The sequence below is a fragment of the Hyperolius riggenbachi genome, chromosome 7, assembly GCF_040937935.1.
Source record: "Hyperolius riggenbachi isolate aHypRig1 chromosome 7, aHypRig1.pri, whole genome shotgun sequence".
Classification (NCBI taxonomy): Eukaryota; Metazoa; Chordata; class Amphibia; order Anura; family Hyperoliidae; genus Hyperolius; species Hyperolius riggenbachi.
This window is the reverse complement of record NC_090652.1, coordinates 205,030,896-205,055,186: the sequence shown is the minus strand read 5'-3', so window position 1 is coordinate 205,055,186 and position 24,291 is coordinate 205,030,896. Positions and strand designations below refer to the sequence as shown.

At 40.7% G+C, this 24,291-nt stretch overlaps 1 protein-coding gene across 3 annotated transcripts in view; it reads right to left on the bottom strand.

Moving 5' to 3' along the window:
• Positions 1–1,076: 1,076 nt before the first annotated feature.
• Positions 1,077–24,291, bottom strand: part of NBEAL1 (neurobeachin like 1) — a 290,887-nt gene continuing 267,672 nt past the window's right edge. For all 3 annotated transcript variants that reach the window (XM_068245018.1, XM_068245019.1, XM_068245020.1), the window contains 5 exons: positions 23,888–24,004; positions 23,607–23,768; positions 21,279–21,427; positions 17,714–17,849; positions 1,077–9,415 (listed from right to left, as the gene is read on the bottom strand). In XM_068245018.1, coding sequence (XP_068101119.1) covers positions 9,317–9,415; positions 17,714–17,849; positions 21,279–21,427; positions 23,607–23,768; positions 23,888–24,004 — 663 coding nt within the window. In that variant the 3' untranslated portion in view covers positions 1,077–9,316. The remainder of the gene's footprint in view (positions 9,416–17,713; positions 17,850–21,278; positions 21,428–23,606; positions 23,769–23,887; positions 24,005–24,291) is intronic.

Sequence of the window (24,291 nt, the reverse complement as noted above, 5' to 3'; positions counted from 1 at the left end):
TATATTATCATGATATTCCATTGCTCTTTTAGTGTCCCCATTAAAGTGTCCTTCCATTTACAGCATCCTCTAGCAGAGTTCCCCAACCCTGTCCTCAAGGCCCGCCAACAGTACATGTTTTGCAGAAAACCAAACATTCACAGGTGGGGTAATTAATGTCTCAGCAGAGCTTATTAACTCCCTCTGTGGCCTTCCACAAAACATGCACTGTTGGTGGGCCTTGAGGACAGTGTTGGGAAACACTGCGTATAGTGTCCTCTATGCTATGTGCCCCGATTTTCTCTGGTGGTCTAGTGGTTCTCCTCACCTTATAGCTTTCCCTGGTTGTCGGATGGTAACCCCCCTATGCCTTATAGTTTTCCCTCCTATTAATAGCTTTGCCTGGGGTCTAGTGCGTCTCCCTTACTATGGAAGTCTACTGCCCCCCTTCCCCTTCTCCCATTGCCTAATGGTTCCTCCCATACCTGATAGATCTCCCTGTGTGGTCCTTCCTACCCCACCTTTCACAGATCAGCTGCAGGAAGCGATGCCAGTGCTTGTACTGATGCCAGCTGTGTGTATTGCATGTACAGAGTTCCACCTTGATGACTGGGAGTCAGCATGTACAATTACAGGAGGCTGGCTCCAGTACAAGCCATAGAATAGCTACAGGAACTGGGAGAGGTGAGAGCATACTGCCTTAAGTAAAAGGGATGGGGTATCAGCCAAAAGGGTGGGAAACCCTGGTTAGTACTGGTTGGGTAGTGTAATGGTTAAAGAATACCAGAGCCGAATAAGGATGGAGAAACGGGGGGAGCAGGCATGTACTGTCAGCTGTCCTAATGCCCCCCCCATCCTACCTAAATGGTCCCCAGCAGCCTCTTCCAGGTCACCGGAGTCATGCATTAGTGTGCAGGTGCTGAATGTGCTGTGCCCTACAGTGCAGTACATGCTTCTTTATACGTAGGTCCCTCTGTGACTCTTATTCACAGATACAGGAAGAATGACACATTGCTATGTATATTTGTGAAACGATATAACTCTCCTGTTTGCTATGACTGGGTTTCCTGGTTTAAGTAAGGATACACAACATCACATTTAAGACATTTTCAGTTTTATTCTCTGCTGCCAAAAGTTACAGTATATACAATAGTCAATTCAAATATATTCTGTACAAAATATTAATCTGTTACAGTTTACAAATCTGAAGTTTCTAGAAAAGTGCAAAACGCTTCAAACATTCACAATCACTCTATACACAAAATAGAGCTGATATACACAGAGACCTTCCAGTGGCGGAAATACCTGTGACACAAATGCTGATCCATTCTGCCACTGCAAGGAGGAAAATAATTATTAAAATTTTATGTCACTCTGTAGAAGATTGTTTGTACACTTCAAAGTAAAAACAAAATATATTGCACAAAACACTAGAAAATTTAAATACAAATCATTAAAAGATATAATTTCAAGAAATATCTAGAGAAGTAAAAAAACAAAACAAAGAGCCACACAACTTGCCAGCCAACAATATGGGAAGTGTCAACCAAAAGTGATTGAGTCTTAAGTAAAGTCAGAAACAAAGAGTGCTACAGAAGAAATCATTGCGATCTTTGGAATATTTATCTGCCTGCTTAAAATAGTCCTCTGAGCAGAATTTTAACCTCAAAGTGATCTGGTCATGTGAAAGCATTGTCCTGTGCAAGGCCAACACAATATATTCTGAATCACTGATCTAGATTAAGTTTTTAGACTCCACCTGCTTCATGCTCATTCTGGGGTGTTTGAAATGGCTGCTGCAATCAAACTCTTGGGTAGCGTTTATACTATTTCCCCCTCAGAGTTGTTGCAATTTGTATGAAGGAAAACTATGCAGACATATCTAGGGCTGGCTTGTAAAAACCTTTGATTTCAACTCAGGTATTATGCTAGCCAGCTGTGCTTTGAAGTCAGCTGTTTTTCCGAATAGGCAAGAGCTTTTGTCTTCAGTTTTACCTCACAAAGCAAAATGAATGCAAGGTCTGTGTACTTTGGCCATAAAACAAACCGTACCATACTATACCAATTAAATGTTAAACTGCAGCTACAACATTTTTAGTTGTGAAAGACCAGGGGAACAGTTTTTACATATTGCAGTTTTTTCCCCCAGTGTTGACAACTCATTGGCACCAGGGCTAAAAATGAGGTAGCTGCCAGAAAAGGAGTTAGCCACAGCTATCGCCAGAGTAGGTTTAGTATGTGTAGATCTGTTCCCATGGGACATTCCCTCCATTTGTTCAAACTTCCGGTTGCATCAGTGGGGCAGGAAAGAAGTGAAAATTCCCTCCAAAAAGATGGCAATAAAGCCATTTGAAATTCTATTTAAAAGGAAGAAAAAATGGATGGATATTTACTTTAAATCCCAATTCTGGGCAGAAAAAGCTGCTCTAAATCAACAGCTTTAGAAGACAAAAAAAAATGATATTTCCTTTAAAGCGATTAAAGCTCTCAGTACCTGGTTTCCGCTCAAAGTCCAGACCATTCCCACCACACTGGTCCCATAGAGAATAATGGGGTATTACGTCACTATTGCTTAAAGGTGTGCCTGAAGTCCAAAACCAGGGCACCAAGTGGTCACATGATAATTACATCAGAATATCACTAAGTCCTCCACTTCCTGTATCGGCGGTACCGGGTCCCGTCACTTCCGGCAGAGGCAGCCAATTGTCCGCATCACAGGGGCTCCCTCCATACCCGTACGCATGAGGCTGCGCAGTAAGCAGCCTCAGGCGTACTTATATGGAGGGAGCCCCGTGTGATGCAGACAATTGGCAGCGTCTGCCGGCCGACTGGCCGACTCGCGGCAACGACGGGACCCGGTGTCGGCGGATCCAGGCAGCAGAGGACGGCGGCGTGGAAGCGATCTGTGCGTATGGGGCTGGAGGAAGCCCCAGGTATGTATACCAGCTTTCCCCCAACGTCTCTGGTCCCCTTTAAGAAGACCACTTTTTAAAAATCCATAGTCAGGGCAGTAAAAATTGTTTTCCGAGACAGAGCTGAGATTAACACATCATATTTTACATTTTAAACTAGTCTTATTTTGTCACTGTTGAACATCATTAACACACCTGACTCAAGTCGGCTGAGGTGGCCAATAAAGACAGCCTCAGCCGATAATCAGGCGTGCATACAGCGTCTCCCCAAACAAGCAATTCGCCTGGTGGATCTACTCACCCCCAGTGACTGCCGATTCTATGTCCATGCAGCTCCCCACGTGGCATCACGCACGTGCCGCTCCGGCCCAACGATGTCACTCAAGGGGATCCACAATGGGCAACATCAATCACAGGTGTGTACGCACCTTTAAACTGCTCCCATCATTTTTAGACTCAAAAACTGATGTTCTGAGTATTTTTATAAGATAAGAAGGCCTGCAGTTGTGTTCCCCTTAACAGTTTTAAAAAATGTAGAGGCACCATTATATTATACCCCCCCAAAAAGTAGTAACAGTACAGTAAGATAATATTGCTGTTTGAAAACAAATAACAATAAACAGATATAATTATATTGCACTGAATAATATGGTCAGTTTTACTGAGAGGGTTTAGAAATGTTTTTGTTCCCCAACGTAGTGAAAATTACTGCAGTGACGTCTTAATATAATACAATGTACAGATAAGCATCAAGCTCAAATAATTTTTTTTTTTTATTTTAAAGACAACCTATCAACCACACACAAGTACATTGTCTGAAAAGGAGCATGCCATTAAATCTAGGATAAATCAGGAGACTGATTTGGCTTCAACATACTGTATTGCCTAATGCATGGAAAATTGCACGGAAAGTTGGTCTAACACTATAAAAATACATTTTTGCTTTGCTTTCTTCACTTCAAATAACCAACTGATTTATGAATACTTTATTTTTTTTTAAATTAATAGTGTGGTCAACGTGAACATTTCACTCTACAGTGTCTGGCCCCAAGTGTCTTATTGTCATTAGGGTGCCCCATACACAGGTGCTAGATTTACAGTTGATATTAAAGGAATACTATCGATTCACATATTTTTTTCAATTGACACAGGAATTGTTTGGGAAGTGCTGCTAAATACTGGTGTATACATTTTAGTAGCAACTTCTTTGTTTACTGTTAGCAAAACACATTCAAAGTTTACTGACGCCAAAACTGACGGCTGACTGAGCCATGAGGAGAGGGGAAATTCCCCTCACACTTGATCAGTTCACTCTATGTGTAGCTCTGTGTGTGACAGAGAGAGACAGGACACAAGAGCTGCAGCTGTTGGGAGCTCTGTTTCTGACTGAAGTGTCTGAAGAGAGAAGAGGAAATGTAACTAATTGTCACAGCTTTTTCATATTGTGTTTGCTTTCAGAGTTTGATATGTTTGATATTTGCTTTCTGTAGTCTGATTTGCAACTCTGGCTGTGCATTGAAGCAGACACCCCTTCTGCAATTGATTTGTCCCAATATAGCTAAATCCTACCCTCAATAAATTACAGCTTTTGCCTCTGATATTTAACATGAAAAGTAGGAAAATGTTTACACAGCTACTTAAACATTATTTGTGCATTGTCATTTTAGAACACTTGGGTATCGATAGTATTCATTTAATCTTTTTTTTTCTTTGTAAAGTAGGAATGGGGCAAGTACAGTATATTCAAACTTAATGGGACACTGTAGTGAGAAGGACATGAATGCTGCAATATTTACTTACTTTTAATCAATGCCAGTTATCTGACATTCCTGCTGATCTCTTCGGCTGCAGTAGTATCTAAATCACACACCTGTAACAAGCATGCAGCTAATATGACCATACTTTAATTATTGCACCCGATGTTCACACTCGTTCTGGATCAGTTGCTGAAGGTATTAGACACACAAACAGGTTGATTCACTACGTCACTGCAGCTCGGCAAGAGAAAGCATCAGCCGTTGCTAAGTAACGCACGCTATGCTGACACTAGTGCACATAGCGTACATGGACGTATCGGTCACACTTATTTATTAGCGTGCAATACAGAAGTTTATTTGTGCTGTTTCGTTGCATTATGAGTAGTGAATCAACGTGATCGTATCAGCAAGACTGCCAAGAGATTTAAAGGATAAGGGTACTTATTAACAACTTTACCATAACCAACGCAAGAGCCTGCCAATAACAAAGAAAAAAAAAATCAATGATACCCTCTTCCTGGAAGGTATACAATGATGTGATGCCTGCTGCCCTCTGCCTAAAGCCAAAGATGGCAGCAGCAGCAGCTCTGTATGTATGGAGACTCAGTGGGCCCGATCCAAATCATTTTTTTCCTAAATTTTCCACTAGGTGATATTTTCAGATTATAAGTCACCAGTAAGCAAGAAAATAGAATAATTGTGACATTACTTTTTCACCTACTTTTTCAATTGCAGAGAGCAAAAGTTAAAACAGAAGATGAAAAATTATCTCCTAGGAGAAAACGTGTGCGTAAAAGTGAATTGGATCGGGCCTCAATGTCTCATCAACCACAGAATGCCTTTACGTACAAAGTACCCACTATCTTTGTTTTCAAGCAACGGTTGATCGGTCTAACACCAGATATCTTCAAGGCGGCACATCTTAGTTAGAGGTGATAGGGACTCTCTGACAGGGTTCTGGCATAGTTCAATAATTGGATTTTTGTAAATGTACTACTTATCCTTTAACATTCTCAGTGCTGGATGATAGGTATACTTTAAAAAATGTGTATGGTGCTTCTAATATTGGAAGACAATATTTTATTATATTTCAATAAAATGGATTTAAGATAGAAAACATGTATTGCATATAGAAAATGGAATCCAGCAATGCATATGCTGCAATTAAAAGTAAAAAACTAGTCCAATTACTTAGAACAAGATATAGTATTCACACAACATTAAGAAATAACTCCGTGGCAATGTAATTTTAAATTAAACAAAAGACTCTAAAATGTACATAAATGTAGCAAAATATTTGGTGTAGGATTTCAAATACTTAACATTGATACACATTTAGTCAGTACAAAAACAACGGTTCGGTTTTTCTAAACCTGTACCAAATACATTTTTGGAAGGCAAACTTAATCAGCTGCAGAATTAGCAATTTTTCCACATATATACATGGATATAATATCAATTCTTCCATGTATATAAATGGATATATTAGCAACTCTTCCACGTAAATATATATGGATATAAACAAGCACTAGCCAAACAGCAGGTACTTTCAAATGCAGCTAGGAAAATAATACAAGATGAAAGTTTCGTTCTATTACGTATACACATCAAGAACTTGTGTTAAATTAGATAAAAACTGTTTAAATTAGATGGAAATATTACTTCGTAATAAAGCTATACAGAATAAAGTTATATATCTATACTGCTTACATATCCTTAAATAACAAATGACCAGCTACATTGTTCCCGATGGTGTTTAAGAAAAAGGTGGAATATTTGCAACTGGTAAAAACTTATGTATGATATTTTGAAAAGGGAGTATATTGGTCTTAATAAAACGTCTGGACCCCAATTATTATTTTGTACCCATCAGCAAAAAAACCAAAACATTAAAACAATAAAATTACATTTCACAGAACAGTTGCCAGCAAAATGCATTAAGATCCATTTGGAATATTATGCCCTGCATTTTGGGCCTCTTTCACAGTGCGCCAAAATTGCAGGTTAGAAAATACTTTAACGCAGAGTAACGCACAGCAATGCAAAGTTTGTGCGACATTCACAGTGCAAACGTTGCGTTAGTGTGTAATGTGTAGCGTTATTAAAAAGTGCTGCATGCTGTGCGTTTAGCAATGTATTTGCTGCGTTATGTGTGTTGCACATGCTCAGTAATTAATTTTTTTTAAATGCAACGTATGCGCCATTTTCGTTCCATGAGTATGCGACGAAAACGGCGCACCAAGAGACACATAACGCAGTGCAAAATAACATCCAATTTCATAACCTACATGCACTGCGTTAGGGGCACGTTGTGCGACTTTAACGTCGCATCAAACACAACGTTCCACTGTGAAAGAGGCCTAAGTGTACCTATTGTTAGCAGAGGCAAACTATTTGTTATTCAAACTAATAACCAAAGGAGATTATGATCTAATGCCAGTTCAGGTTACATAAAAACAAAGTCCTCAGTGTACATCATGCAGAAGGGACAGTTCTAGAATTGGAGTGACAATTATCATGTCATACTTATTGTATGATGTATAAGGGGAATTAAGCCATAAGGAAAAGATCAGCATATGGTATTGGTAAAATAAGTATGACACATAATATGTAACTGCATATAGAAAATAAACAACATAAGCAGATCAGTTAAATGCACAGTCCAAATCCTAAATTGGGATCATGTTTGATTGCTTTGATCATCTCATCAATTATTGAATGCATTTGTACAGCTATTTCAAGTAAATATAATACTACAGTATTGATTGATTGACTCACAGTCTTAAGTGATAATATGGATGAAAAAAAGAGGTAAAGAAAAATATACAGGTTTAACACTAGTGTGGATCTTTAAAGCACTGAGGAAAATCAGCCTAGCGTTTATGAAATCAGCAGTGAAACTTGTGTGGGATTCATAGATTTATATAGTTTAATTTTGTGTTTAAGTAAAAGGTGAAGGAGCGTAATGTGTGACTCCACTTTCTGCAGGCTGAAATTCTTCTAGTCATTTAAAAACTCATAACTGGCATATTTACTAAGGCAAAGGGGCCCCAAAAGCAATATACTTTTCTTGTGAGTTTCCTCACAGTTTGTTTTTTCTTGCCTTGCCTACAAAATACATTAAACAATTGGAAAAAAAAAGTAGGCAACAGAATATCATGTTAATTTAGGATAACTTATTTTGAGTTCTTTTTTTTAGTACTTCCTTCAATCTAAAAAGGCATTTTAATAATAAATTGTGAAGATTTCTCCTGCAGGAACTTAGGAGAAATGTTTATAGAATCAGGATCCTTGAATGTTTTCCTCATCTGGCTAAAACTGAAACTTGATTGGTTCCATTAGGCCACTACATATTGCACTGGATATTAATCAGCTGAATGGTTTTAGAAATCTGGGGATAAACAAATAGTATATACTTAGAATGTATTACCACCTGTCAGGGTAATGCTTTGTCGTCACCATGATGCAGGAAAACAAACTAAATAAATAATGAATTACTGGACCATGGATGCACAATCCAGGATTCCTGGGGATCAATGAATTATGTACCCATTAATGACATCAATGGGGACAAAGAGATCCTAACTTGCATGTAAATTGCTGTGCAGACTTATGCTGAAGTAATGGTATATGCTGCAAAATGCACACTTCTTCTCTGCATTGGGAGATACTGTATTCATTGTTAAGGCCTTTTTGTGCGTACGTATTATTATGCTGCCGGTGAGCTGGGCACAGGGTGAAACAAATGACAGCTCACCCTGCTGCCGCTAAAACCCTGGCAACGTTAAATACTACTCCCGTCCAAGTTGTAGCAACTCGGAGAGAGATGTAATTGAAGGTCCGGCCCGAACCCCAAATTACTCTTACCTGCCCCTCGCACTATAGCATTGCTGCTATAGCACCGCCTAGTTTTGGCAATGATTGCCGTACACCGGAACAACCTGCTTCGCTTTTTGTTATCTCAATCAGACAAGTGCCATGATAGCAAATCAAGGGTATTAAACCAAAGAGATGAAAGACAGAATGAGGACAAATTAGAATGCTATATTACATTACATAGGAAGATATCAGACAAGCTTCACAAGAAAAATACATTTGAAAAAAAAAAAAGTCATACAAAATGAATGACTGATATAATCCAGTTAAATATAAATAAATCTATATTAGGGTATGCCATCTTCATTGTCTGGAATATATGCAGCCCTTATCAACCCACTTACACTGTGGGAAATTTACAAAACATATAAATTAAAGTTGAGAGTGCTTTGTTGGCTTTATACCAATAAAGGAAAGTAGCCCCATTTCCCAGTAGTGTTTGGAATCCCTAATAAAATCACTGAGACTGAGATATTGTCATAGAACACAAATGTAGTGCAAACAAAGGGATGAAGGCATGGTGATTAAATATCATCAGTGATTTATATACGGTACTCTGTAACTCTCTTACTGGCAAGCAGGAGCTAATGCTGGCCAACGAAAGAGTTAAGCAGCGGTTTGAGGCAAGCATCTGAACACATATCCTCTGAAATCCACAATGTGCTTTAGCCCATTTGCAATAAAAGTAATCAACCCAGCTGGCATGTCCTTCATATATTATTCCCCAGGTGGGAACTTTGTAGTGTGGCCAGCAGAAGGCACCAACTATCAGTATCTCCTGTCGTAGTGTAGTTAGGAATCTTGAGTGTTGTATTCCGTCACTCCAGAGGAAATCTGGCTGAGTCGTCTGCTAGAACCAAAAAGCTTCCGAGAAATTTGACCTGATTTTGCCTACAATAATAGAAACAAAATCTGTATTATACACAATATCTATATCACGCTTAAAGGACCACTAGAGCGAAAAAGTAGGCAGTGGAAATCTGAGAGAACCGACAGGTTTTGGGCCAATCCATCTCTTCATGGGAGATTCTCAAAGGTTTTCTTTGTTTTTAACCGCATCTCCTGAACAGAGGTGTGTGTGTGTGTGTGTGTGTGTGTGTTTTGTTTTACAGGAAATTACATAGGTGTCTCCCAAAAGATAATACGAGAGGCATTACATTTGAGCAATAAAAAAAAAAATATATATATATATATATATATATATATATATATATATATATATATATATATATATATATATATATATATATACATACATAGTACAGACCGAAAGTTTGGACACCTTCTCATTCAAAGAGTTTTCTTTATTTTCAATACTATGAACATTGTAGATTCACACTGAAGACATCCAAACTATGAATTTAACACGTGTGGAAGTATAGTACATAACCAAAAAGTGTGAAACTGAAAATATGTCATATTCTAGGTCAGGCATGGGCAAACTTGGCCCTCCCGCTGTTAAGGAACTACAAATCCCACAATACATTTGCCTTTACGAGTCATGACTGTGGCTGTCAGACTCCTGCAATGCATTGTGGAACTTGTAGTTCCTCAACAGCTGGAGGGCCAAGTTTGCCCATGCCTGTTCTAGGTTCTTCAAAGTAGCCACCTTTTGCTTTGATTACTGCTTTGCACACACTTGATGAACTTCAAGAGGTTGTCAACTGAAATGGTCTTCCAACAGTCTTGAAGGAGTTCCCAGAGATGCTTAGCACTTGTTGGCCCTTTTGCCTTCACTCTGCGGTCCAGCTCACCCCAAACCATCTCAATTGGGTTCAGGTCTGGTGACTGTGGAGGCCAGGTCATCTGGGGCAGTACCCCATCACTCTCCTTCCTGGTCAAATAGCCCTTACACGGCCTGGAGGTGTGTTTGGGATCATTGTCCTGTTGAAAAATAAATGATGGCCCAACTAAACGCAAACCGGATGGTATAGCATGCTGCTGCAAGATGCTGTGGTAGTCATGCTGGTTCAGTATGCCTTCAATTTTGAATAAATCCCCAACAGTGTCACCAGCAAAGCACCCCCACACCATCACACCTCCTCCTCCATGCTTCACGGTGGGAACCAGGCATGTAGAGACCATCCGTTCACCTTTTCTGCGTCGCACACAAAGACACGGTGGTTGGAACCAAAAATCTCAAATTTGGACTCATCAGACCAAAGCACAGATTTCCACTGGTCTAATGTCCATTCCTTTTGTTCTTTAGCACAAACAAGTCTCTTCTGCTTGTTGCCTGTCATTAGCAGTGGTTTCCTAGCATATATTCTACCATGAAGGCCTGATTCACATAGTCTCTTCTTAACAGTTGTTCTAGAGATGTGTCTGCTGCTAGAACTCTGTGTGGCATTGACCTGGTCTCTAATCTGAGCTGCTGTTAACCTGCGATTTCTGAGGCTGGTGACTCGGATGAACTTATCCTCCGCAGCAGAGGTGACTCTTGGTCTTCCTTTCCTGGGGCGGTCCGCATGTGAGCCAGTTTCTTTGTAGTGTTTGATGGTTTTTGAGACTGCACTTGGGGACACTTTCAAAGTTTTTCCAATTTTTCGGACTGACTGACCTTCATTTCTTAAAGTAATGATGGCCACTCTCTTTTCTTTACTTAGCTGCTTTTTTCTTGCCATAATACAAATTCTAACAGTCTATTCAGTAGGACTATCAGCTGTGTATCCACCTAACTTCTCCACAATTCAACTGATGGTCCCAACCCCATTTATAAGGCAAGAAATCCCACTTATTAAACCTGACAGGGCACACCTGTGAAGTGAAAACCATTTCAGGTGACTACCTCTTGAAGCTCATCAAGAGAATGCCAAGAGTGTGCAAAGCAGTAATCAAAGCAAAAGGTGGCTACTTTGAAGAACCTAGAATATGACATATTTTCAGTTGTTTCACACTTTTTGGTTATGTACTATACTTCCAGATGTGTTAATTTATAGTTTGGATGCCTTCAGTGTGAATCTACAATGTTCAAAGTTCATAGTCATGAAAATAAAGAAAACTCTTTGAATAAGAAGGTGTCCAAACTTTTGGTCTGTATATATATATATATATATATATATATATATATATATATATATCCAACTCCAAACTGTCCACCTTCTCCCTCTGTTAGCCGAATGCACCTGGCAGTGTTTGCATGGAAATCTACAGAGACTCATCCATAGCATTACTGTTACCTCAGATAACTGACTGTGTAGTCGCGCGAACTTTCGCAAACTGCAATAGACTGCTATGGAGAGGCGAACTTGAAATATTAGAAAAAATTATGCTGGCCACAAAAGTGATGGAAAAGATGTTTCAAGGGGTCTAATACCTGAAGGGAGACATGGTTGAGTGGAATAGAGATCAAAAGTCCCAGAAAAAAAATCTGCATTTCACACAAAGCAATGTTTTAAGGTCAAAAATCTCATTGAATGTTCAATTGCAGGCCTACACTGCTTTACAACATCAGGAAGTGTAATCCTCCCTCCTCCCTCGTCTTCCAGGGAATTGTAGGATTTCAAAAGCCAGCGTACATACAGGATCTTCTAAAAAAATTAGCATATTGTGATGAAGTTCATTATTTTCTGTAATGTACTGATATACATTAGACTTTCATATATTTTAGATTCAAATACACACAACTGAAATAGTTCAAGCCTTTTATTGTTTGAATATTGATGATTTTTGCATACAGCTCAAGAAAACCCAAAATTCCTATCTCAAAAAAATTAGCATATTTCATCCGACCAATAAAAGAAAAGTGTTTTTAAAATAAAAAAAGTCAACCTTCAATTAATTATGTTCAGTTTTGCACTCAATACTTGGTTGGGAATCCTTTTGCAGAAATGACTGCTTCAATGCGGCGTGGCATGGAGGCAAGCAGCCTGTGGCACTGCTCAGGTGTTATGGAGGCCCAGGAGGCTTCGATAGCGGCCTTAAGCTCATCCAGAGTGTTGGGTCTTGCGTCTCTCATCTTTCTCTTCACAATATCCCACAGATTCTCTATGGGGTTCAGGTCAGGAGAGTTGGCAGGCCAATTGAGCACAGTAATACCATGGTCAGTAAACCATTTACTAGTGGTTTTGGCACGGTGAGCAGGTGCCAGGTCGTGCTGAAAAATGAAATCTTTATCTCCATAAAGCTTTTCAGCAGATGGAAGCCTGAAGTGCTCCAAAATCTCCTGATAGCTAGCTGCATTGACCCTGCCCTTGATAAAACACAGTGGACCAACACCAGCAGCTGACATGGCACCCCAGACCATCACTGACTGTGGGTACTTGACACTGGACTTCAGGCATTTTGGCATTTCTCTCTACCCAGTCTTCCTCCAGACTCTGGCACCTTGATTTCCGAATGACATGTAAAAGTTGCTTTCATCCGAAAAAAGTACTTTGGACCATTGAGCAACAGTCCAGTGATGCTTCTCTGTAGCCCAGGTCAGGCGCTTCTGCCGCTGTTTCTGGTTCAAAAGTGGGTTCATGCTTCCATCTGCTGAAAAGCTTTATGGAGATGAAGATTTCATTTTTCAGCACGACCTGGCACCTGCTCACAGTGCCAAAACCACTGGTAAATGGTTTACTGTGGTCAATTGGCCTGCCAACTCTCCTGACCTGAACCCCACAGATTGTGAAGAGAAAGTTGAGAGACGCAAGACCCAACATTCTGGATGAGCTTAAGGTCGCTATCGAAGCATCCTGGGCCTCCAGAACACCTGAGCAGTGCCACAGGCTAATTGCCTCCATGCCCCGCCGCATTGAAGCAGTCATTTCTGCAAAAGGATTCCCAACCAAGTATTGAGTGCATAACTGAACATAATTATTTGAAGGTTGACTTTTTTGTTTTAAAAACACTTCCTTTTATTGGTCGGCTGAAATATGCTAATTTTTTGAGATAGGAATTTGGGGTTTTCATGAGCTGTATGCCAAAATCATCAATATTAAAACAATAAAAGGCTTGAACTACTTCAGTTGTGTGTATTTGAATCTAAAATATATGAAAGTCTAATGTTTATCAGTACATTACAGAAAATAATGAACTTTATCACAATATGCTAATTTTTTGAGAAGATCCTGTACATTGGCCGGGAATCAAACCCAGGTCTAGTGCTTGGTAGGCAGCTCTCCTCACCACTATACCACCACCAACACTACATGCTGAAGCCAGCCTAGCATGCACCATTATGATATATCTAAGAGAAAAATGAGCTTGCTTAGGGATTTGTAGGATGTCAAAAGCCAACTCACATACATTGGCCAGGAATCGAACCAAGGCCTACCGCTTGGTAGGCTGCTATCCACACCATTATACCACCAACACAACACACTACAATGCTACATGCTGAAGCCAGCCTAGCATGTACCATTGTGATATATCCAAGAGTAAAAAGGGCTTGCTTAGGGATTTGTAGGATGTCAAAAGCCAACTCGCATACATTGGCCAGGAATCGAACCCAGGCCTACCACTTGGTAGGCTGCTATCCACACCATTATACCACCAACACAACATTCCGAAACTTCTTGGAGAAGACTTACTTCCTCCCTCTAAAAGACAAGCATACATCCCCATAAAATCATTCAACAGCAACTGCGTGCACAGTCTTTGGTGTACACAGTCTCTGTGGCACAACTGGTTAGCGCGTTTGGCTGTTAACTGAAAGGTTGGTGGTTCAAGCCCACCCAGGCATGGCCTTGCATTTTGTGTTCAACAGTTGTCCTAAGAGAACCCCAAATAGCCATGTAGATTCATCTCTCTCTCTCTCTAGTAGGGATGGTCACCGCTTTCCGCGGAATTGTATTTTCCGCAATTTTGGGGGTAAATTGGTCATTCCGCTCCGTTTGGTCGGAACGGAATTGCTTTTTGAATCTGGCGGAATTTCGAAATTGCCGGTGAAATTCTGCCGGTATCCGTTGATGGTTTTAAGCTGAAAATTCAGTTCAATGGCATCAAGTCCTAGAGAGAGAGAGCTCATTTTTCTCTTGGGTATATCAAAATAGTACATGCTAGGCTGGCTTCAGCATGTATCATTGTAGTGTGTTGTGTTGGTGGTATAATGGTTAGGATCGCAGCCTACCACACGGTAGGCCTGGGTTCGATGCCTGGCCAACGTATGTGAGTTGGCTTTTGACATCCTACAAATCCCTAAGCAAACTCATTTTTCTCTTGGATATATCATAATGGTATATGCTAGGCTGGCTTCAGCATGTAGCATTGTAGTGTGTTGTGTTGGTGGTGGAATGGTTAGGATAGCAGCCTACCACGCGGTAGGCCTGGGTTCGATTCCTGGCCAATGTATGTGAGTTGGCTTTTGACATCCTACAAATCCCTAAGCAAGCTTATTTTTCTCTTGGATATATCATAATGGTACATGCTAAGCTAGGCTGGCTTCAGCATGTAGCATTGTAGTGTGTTGTGTTGGTGGTATAATGGTTAGGATAGCAGCCTACCATGCGGTAGGTCTGGGTTCGATTCCTAGCCAATGTATGCGAGTTGGCTTTTGACATCCTACAAATCCCTGGAAGACAACACCCTCCCGGAGGAGGAGGAGAGAGGAGGGAGGAGAGAGGGAGCAGTGGTGGGGTGCAATATAAGGAATAACAATCAGCCAGGAGCAAGCTAACAAGCCTACAAGAGCCTAACTAAGCTTTCCCTAGCAGAGTCTGTCAGCAGCTGTCTGTTAGCTAATTACCATAGGCAGACAAGTGAGTAAAACGGCCGGAGAACCTTGCCTTTTATAAGGGGGGGGGGGGGGGGGGGCTCCAGGAGTGAGTGTAGTCTGATTGGTGATAATGTGCCTGCTGACTGTGATGTAGAGGGGCAAAGTTGACCGTAATGGAGCATTATGAGGGCTGTTATGATCACTTCTGCAGCATGTACTGCTGGCTGCAGTTTTACTGTAGACAAGCAGTTTTTGATTTCTTTGTGTGCATTTGCTCGCATAGTTTTGCCTGTGCTCACACTGAGCGTTGATTCCATCTGCTGTCGCTCTGAGGTTGATGACGGTTTAAAGGGGCCCATACACCTAACGATTTTCCCGCCGATATACAGCTGATCCGATCACAGTGATCGAATCGGCTGTGAAATTGCCGCGCACACCGCCGGCGGGTCGGGAGTGCGTCGATAGCGGCGTTCGAATGCCCGACGACCGATGGAATACAGTGGGTATCCGGCCGGCGCGTGTCCCTGGTCTCTGCCGTCTTCTCCGCTCTGGTCTCCGGCATGCTTCACTTCTTTCTGCCCGGCAGGAAGTTTAAACCGTAGAGGGCACTCTACTGTTTAAACTTCCTGCCGGGCAGGAAGAAGTGGGGGGGGGGAGGGCGTTTGCAGCGGCAGCTCCACAGATAGTGATCGGTTTCAGGCTGAAATCGATTCACAATCTGTTTGCAGTAAAGGTGGCCATACAATCCCTCTCTGTTTAGATTCGATCAGAGAGGGATCTATCTGTTGGTCGAATCTGATGGCAAATCGCCAGTGTATGGCCACCTTAAGATGCTTTTGTGAAAGAAAACATTGTCTTTTGCAATCGAGCTGCAATCCCTTTCTGGCAGGCTGCATATCATTGTCTGCCCTTTCCTGCTGTCAGCCTGTGATTGATTATCAATCACCTGTGTGGGAATCTGCATGTCTGCTCCCATTGGATGACCTTAGTATAAAGGACTGCTTCCTGCAGTGCTCCATGGGCTATCATAGCTTCAGCATAAGCCTGTCTTGCTGCTGCTCTGGCCCCAGACCGTGTTCATAGTTATAGAGTTAATTCATGTAGACTGCACTGATCTCCTGCGTAGGAGTCAGTGAGTATTTCTAGTTCTGGTCCTGTTTATCTGTATTTGGTACTTTGTTTGTCTTGCATCATATATTGATTCATCGCCGATATATACGCATACTAGCACGTTTGTTATTTTCCTTGTATTCGTATTACGTTAATACATCAGTGTCGCTGATATATACGTACACGAACTGTTTATATCCTGTGTTCAGTCAGTCAGCTTCCAGCACGTTTCGGTAGGTTGCACGTATCGTGATCACCCGTGCTTAGTTAGCTCAGTCCTGTTACCTTGTGTGGATTGCGCTCACTTCTGTGTAGAAGTAGCGAATCCCTCCTAGTCCTGTTCCTGTTACCTTGCGTGGATTGCGCTCACTTCTGCGTAGAAGTAGCGAATCCTTCCTAGTCCTGTTCCTTGTATTGCTCCAGTTCCTAGTTAGCGTTCCTTGCTTATGTTATATATCGGTTTATCGCCGATATATACATATGTTAGTCAGTCGTGTGCAGTTTCATTGATAGCTGTAATTGTAATACGCTAGGAATATCATATCCATTGTATCTTAAGTATTGTTTGTGGTTGCTCGGCTATGCCTGCTCTGTGCGCCACATCTCCTACGGGAGTCAGTCCTCTCCTCCACTACACTGGGGATATCCTGGTTCCTTGTGCTTGCGTGTGTGTCTCCTTCACGTCAGGCTATGCATTACGTGCTGACTGTGGAGTATATACCACCGAGCGTGACAAGGGCGAATCGAACTTCCACAAAAGTTTGCCTTCGCCGGCGAACGCGAACCACCCAAAGTTCGCCTGCAACTGTTCGCGGGCGAACCGTTCGGGCCACCTCTATCAATGGGTATGTGGATAGAGAACTGGCTAAGGGCCTGAGCGCACTCGTGCATTTTTATGCCGATTTCAGCAGCTGATATCAAAAAAGTCAGTACTGGATCAAGTTCTCTAATGTATTTATTAATGGCCTAGAGATAGAATTGCAGATGTTTACTATAGTACGTAGAATTATAAACATTCTGCTGGATAGTGACATACTACAGTACAAGGATTTTGATACCATGGATATATGGGTAAACATATGACAGAAGCAATTTCCTGTCAATAAATATAAGGCCAATCATGTTGCCAATGCGAATATCATAGTGCCGTTTAAATAAAAAATGGGATACAGCTGGGAACATTAGATTTGGAAGAGGACTTCAGAGTACTGGATGACAAGCCAACATATTTAATACCAAGCAACACCAGCTAAATTGTATAAAATTTAAGGAAGCAGAAAAAGGGATCTAAATACAAGAGATGCTAGTGCATTCCTCACTCAGTATAATTACTTGTGAGAGCACATCTAGAGTACTGAGTACAGTTTTGAATACAACACTACAGAAAATACACTGAAGCTTTAAAACGGATATAAAAACAGGCAACTAACTATCCTCACCTCTGCTGGTTTGCCAACGCCGACAATGATTAGTTTACCATCCTCCAGTCCCACCAGGATGTGACTGCTCTCTTTAGTCACAGAAACACAGTGTATGGGAACTCGCATAGTGACAGGGCCAACGCTTAGACTCAAGCTGTGAATAGAATAAATATGGTATAAGTCAAATATTTAAAAGTAATCACAGAATGCATCCTGGTAGGATATCAGCAGACAATGAGACAAACTGCAAGATGAAACCACTGACCTCAGTACAAAAATATAAAATTCCAGCAAATTTAGCCAAGAGGAAAAGCTGTCTCAGTAATGTGACCTCTACTGGAGAACAGAATCAGCAACTCTTATCTCCCCTATTAGTGGAAATCACAATACAGGCAGGAAGCACTGCTGGGACACTTTCGCCATTCATGAGCTCTGAGGGCCCTTTTCCACCAGCCATTTTACAATCGCTACGGTTTGCTTTTTAACATAGGAATCGCGGTAGGTAATTTCCACTACCGTGATTCGTTTTTACTTGATCGCGATCGCGCCGCGGAGCGACTTTTGCCGCGATTTTGCTATGCAGTGCATAGCATAGCAAAATCGCGGCCGCGAACGTCGGGGAATCGGCGGTAATTGCGATTCAGCAATCGCTAGCGTTCAGCGTGAACGCTAGCGATTGCTAGTGGAAAAGGGCCCTTTAGGATATAGATTTTGCTCTACAGGTAAGCTTGCCGGGTGCATTTTTTAATTTTGCTGTATCCTTATGGCACCAACTTGCATCAAAATCTGCAAATTGACAGCATATCTGTTTACAGAAACATTTATTGCATACAGCCAGCTGAGAATACAGTGTATTTCTTTTTATCAATGTGTATGTAAAGCTTGAGTACTGTATGTATAACACATAGTACCCGATTTTTACCCAGAAACAGCTGTGTGCAAGTGGAGTAAAGGGGTACTGTAGTATTCACATATGCAGAGGAACCAAGCTATGTGCAATGCTCAGCACAGCAGCTGCTGGGTTGAATGGTGGTGTGTGGTATGAAAGTGAAAGGAGCACAACAGCAACCTGCTGCTCCTACATTTGGGGGGGGGAGTGTGGATATTCAATATCCCAATATGGCCTCGATTCATAAAGCATTACCGCATGTGTTATCGCCCAAGCGGTAAATTACCGCATGGTATGTTGTTGATAGTGGATTCATAAAATGTAACGCATGTTTTACCGCGTGCGGTAATAGTGCCGTAACGAAAACGTTGTTTGTGTTGGTAAACTGAATGAAGTGTATTCATGAAGAAAAAGGGTGAGGAAGGAAGCGATAAATAACATGTTATCGCCAACAAAGACCTGGCGAGTAGCATTTTAGGTGACAAATGGAGCCCTTTCAACTTAATGTTATGGATTTTTTATGGATACAGAGGAGGAAGGGTGGTTGTAATATCACCCAGGCTTTTAGAAATTGTACAGAGTTAATTTATAAGAATATATATATATATATATATATATATATATATATATATATATATATATATATATATATATATATATATATATACACACACAGTGGTGTGAAAAACTACACTTAAATGTTTCTGCTCATCAAAAACCGTTAACTATTAGTCAAAGATAACCTAATTGAACACAAAATGCAGTTTTAAATGATGGTTTTTATTATTTAGTGAGAAAAAAAAACTCCAAATCTACATGGCCCTGTGTGAAAAAGTGATTGCCCCCCTTGTTAAAAAATAACTTAACTGTGGTTTATCACACCTGAGTTCAATTTCTGTAGTCACCCCCAGTCCTGATTACTGCCACACCTGTTTCAATCAAGAAATCACTTAAATAGGAGCTATCTGACACAGAGAAGTAGACCAAAAGCACCTCAAAAGCTAGACATCATGCCAAGATCCAAAGAAATTCAGGAACAAATGAGAACAAAGTACTGTACTTGAGATCTATCAGTCTGGTAAAGGTTATAAAGCCATTTCAAAAGCTTTGGGACTCCAGCGAACCACAGTGAGAGCCATTATCCACACATGGCAAAAACATGGAACAGTGATGAACCTTCCCAGGAGTGGCTGGCTGATTACCCCAAGAGCGCAGAGAAAACTCATCCGAGAGGCCACAAAAGACCCCAGGACAACATCTAAAGAACTGCAGGCCTCACTTGCCTCAATTAAGGTCATTGTTCATGACTCCACCATAAGAAAGAGACTGGGTAAAAACGGTCTGCATGGCAGATATCCAAGGCGCAAACCACTTTTAAGCAAAAAGAACATTAAGGCTCGTCTCAATTTTGCTAAAAAAAATTTCAATGATTGGCAAGACTTTTGGGAAAATACCTTGTGGACCGACGAGACAAAAGTTGAACTTTTTGGAAGGTGCATGTCCCGTTACATCTGGCGTAGAAGTAACACAGCATTTCACCAAAAGAACATCATACCAACAGTAAAATATGGTGGTGGTAGTGTGATGGTCTGGGGTTGTTTTGCTGCTTCAGGACCTGGAAGGCTTGCTGTGATAGATGGAACCATGAATTCTACTGTCTACCAAAAAATCCTGAAGGAGAATGTCCGGCCATCTGTTCGTCAACTCAAGCTGAAGCGATCTTGGGTGCTGCAGCAGGACAATGACCCAAAACACACCAGCAAATCCACCTCTGAATGGCTGAAGAAAAACAAAATGAAGACTTTGGAGTGACCTGGTGAAAGTCCTGACCTGAATCCTATTGAGATGTTGTGGCATGACCTTAAAAAGGCGGTTCATGCTAGAAAACCCTCAAAGCTGAATTATAACAATTCTGCAAAGATGAGTGGGCCAAAATTCCTCCAGAGCGCTGTAAAAGACTCGTTGCAAGTTATCGCAAACGCTTGATTGCAGTTATTGCTGCTAATGGTGGCCCAACCAGTTATTAGGTTCAGGGGGCAATTTCTTTTTCACACAGGGCCATGTAGGTTTTGAGTTATTTTTCTCACTAAATAATAAAAACCATCATTTAAAACTGCAATTTGTGTTCAATTATGTTATCTTTGACTAATAGTTAACGGTTTTTGATGAAGAGAAACATTTAAGTGTGACAAACATGCAAAATAATAAGAAATCAGGAAGGGGGCAAATAGTTTTTCACACCACTGTGTTTATATATATATATATATATATATATATATATATATATATATATATCTATATCATTATGTCATTAGGAAGTCAGCGGCAAACCGCACTCAGCAAATTATACCGACAGCTGTCCGCACCACACCGCACACTTACCGCCTGCTATTGCAATCACCTCGCACTCAGAATTTTTTTTTTTATGAATTCACTGTAAAAATCCTCATTTACCACTAGTGGTCATTTCCCGCCCGCCTCTGAACTACTGCACTCACTTTTATAAATCGAGGCCTATGTGGTCATTTCAGTTTAGCATAATAATGCCTGATAGACCACATAGCTCAAAGCTATACATGTGCTTTGGGTCCTATGGGAGAAAAGCGCTTTACAAATCTTTTGTTTTTGTTGTACTACCTTTGAGCGAAGCATTGAACAGTGATTAATAATGTATTTAAATTTAGTTTAGAATACCTGTACAGATCTCGTATGGAGAGATATCCTTGACGACTGCCAGTCACAATATTTTCACCACTCACACACATGTCCAGTATCTGCTCCTTGAGGCTTTCAGAACCCAGGTACTTTCCATTTACGCTGTACAGATGCATTGCATTCTTGTTCTACAACAAGAAACACAGATTGCTCAAGTCCAGTGGCATGCAGCAAGAAAGAACGAGCATCAGGGATTCCCCAGCCAGTGCTGCCCAGTTTGCTCAATTGTACAAAAAATGATCTAAACATCTTTTTTTCTGTTTAAGTGTCTACAGTGTATGTCCACAGTACCAGCATTTTCTCCTCTTCTGTGCCTTTGCTGTGAAGGGGAGTTAATAAGTGACACCATGTTACAACATAAGCCATGTCCAGGGAGCTGAATCAAAGGAAACCAGTGGCCAGCTAATTTGGCCCAGAATCAGAAGGGACAGGATCAGTGATCATTACTTGTGTTGCAGGAGAAAGAAGTACAGAGAACATTTAATTTCTTTTTTTTTGGGGGGGGGGGGGGGGGTACTGGGCAGCACTAGTCGGTAGAGATCATCATACCAAAAGAAATAAGAAGTTAGATTACACAGCACAACTTGAAACGTAAATGCCTTTATGAAATAATTAATAAGTCAACCAGTTCACAACTGAGGGATTATTCCCCTTATGGACCAGAGAAATGCGCCTCCATTTCATTTGCCAATAACTTTATCACTACTAATCACAACAAAATTAGCTACGTTTTTTTTTGCCACCAATTAGGCTTTCTTTGGGTGATATATTTTGCTAAGAATTATTTTATTCTAATTGCATTTTCATGAGAATAATAAGAAAAAAATTGAAAAAAAAGCATTATTTCTCAGTTTTCGGCCATTATAGTTTTTAAATTAATACATGCTACTGCAATTAAAACACAGGAATTTCATTTGCCCATTTGTCCATGTTATTACACTGTTTAAATTATGTCCCTATCACCATGTATGGTGACAATATTATATCTGAAAATAATGATGTATTTTTCCAGTTTTGCGTCCGTCACTAATTACAAGCCCTTATTCGCAAACATAGCAGTAATATACCTTCATGACATACATTTAAGAAAAGTTGAGTCCCTAAGGTAACTATTTATGTATTTTTTTAAATGTCTTTTTATATGCAATTTTTTTTTTTGCAGTCACTATGGGAGAGTGCTGGAGGAAAGGGGTTAATTTTAATGGGAGATTATGTAATTTTTATTTAAAGAAATGTATGTAGGTGTAATTTTACTATTTGGCCACAAGTCGTCCCCACACTTTTTCTTCCTGCTGTACTGTTAGTTTGCTAACAGGAATTAACTTTTGTATGTGTTACTGCATTTGCAACAATGACCGCAAGCATCTCATTGATGCTGGCGATAATTGACACGGGGCAGGGTGCACAACGCTGATCGCATTGAGATAAGTATATCTACGCCCCCGGAGCTAATATGGAGTCTCCAGGGGCGTAGATATACTGTATTATATACACTAACTGGTTAAATTGCAACTCCGACAACCCTTTACATAGAGTGAACATTTGTTTTTCATTGCTAGTGGTGGAAGTTTGGGCGCCACCCTAGGAGCCCACTGAATTATCGGAAATTAGGCAGCAGACAAATATTGGGAGTTGTGGGTGCCCAGATTCCCCTCTAACGATAATTCAATGGGCCCCTATGGCAGCAGCTGAAAATTAAAGTTTTTGGCAGAGGGGCTGGTTAAGGTCAGCCCTGGGGGGTTGAGGAGTTAAGGTTAGGCATCAGTAGTGGAAAGTTTAGTGTGAGATTAAACTTTGGTTTAGATGTAGTAAAATATTGATATTTACTACCAATATTTTACTATTGTTTTTTCTACTTTAATAGAATATTGGTAAAGGTACTGAGATTCTACTATTGGCATTTCTGGGTGCCCACATTTCTGACGTACCTACCCCTTTAAGCTGTGTCACCAGTGACAAAGTATGGGAACAATGATGCTAGCCATTCCCAACTTCGTACTAACTTTTTTTTTTGGTAGAGTTTTCCTACCCTGAACTGCTATTGTATATGTAAACATAATGCAAGCTTGGATCTTCCCTGCTCTGCACAAGCTGTATTGTTAATCAGTACTATGCAATGGAGCAAAAATGTTTGTAAAATTGTCTGGGGTTGCATTTTGCTGGTCTGTCATAAGAAGGTAACAGTTGAACTGGCTGTATTGGTAGCTGCAGTAGATCTTTATTCCTTAAGTGGTAATAATATATAAATAACTGGAGATGCACAAAGCAAACATAAAACAATAGGAAAAAAATTACTGAATAGCACACCTTAAGTGTTCCCTTGCCTTCCAAGCTGCTGTGGATAACTATATGTCCATCCCAAGACACAGCCAAATTTGGAATACTCATGACAAGAGAGCTGTCACTTGGTGGTTTCAGTGTCCTCATGTACTGTCCTCGTCGGATTGTATGAATTATCACTGTTCCATCCTGTAAGAAAAACAAACATTCAGTTCTCCAAAGTTGAGCCTGGTTATTACGCAACAGGATTTGTTTAGAATGGCGATCTTTTCAGCAGCAACAAATATTCAGATAAAAAGAAATCTTACTCTTGCTCCGGAAACAGCCATGTCCAGCTCAGTGCTAATAGCAACACTAGAGATTTCATCGATGTGTCCATAAAGGATCTGGAGAGGCTTGGCAAACAGGTCACCAGAAACACCACCCTAGAGAAATCAAGATATATTTCATTTGCTATCCAAAGACCACTTACATGATGAGCCTTCACTATACAAGATGATAATTATTTGATACAAGGCAGCACAGTGGCCAGTGGTTAGTGCTCTCGCCTTGCAGCGCTGGGTCCCTGGTTAGAATACCAGCCAGGTCAACATCTGCAAGGAGCTTGTATGTTTTACCCGTGTCTGCATGGGTTTCATCCGGGCACTCTCGTTTCCTCCCACATCTCAAAAACATACAGATAAGTTAGAAGGCTTCCCCCTAAATTGGCCCT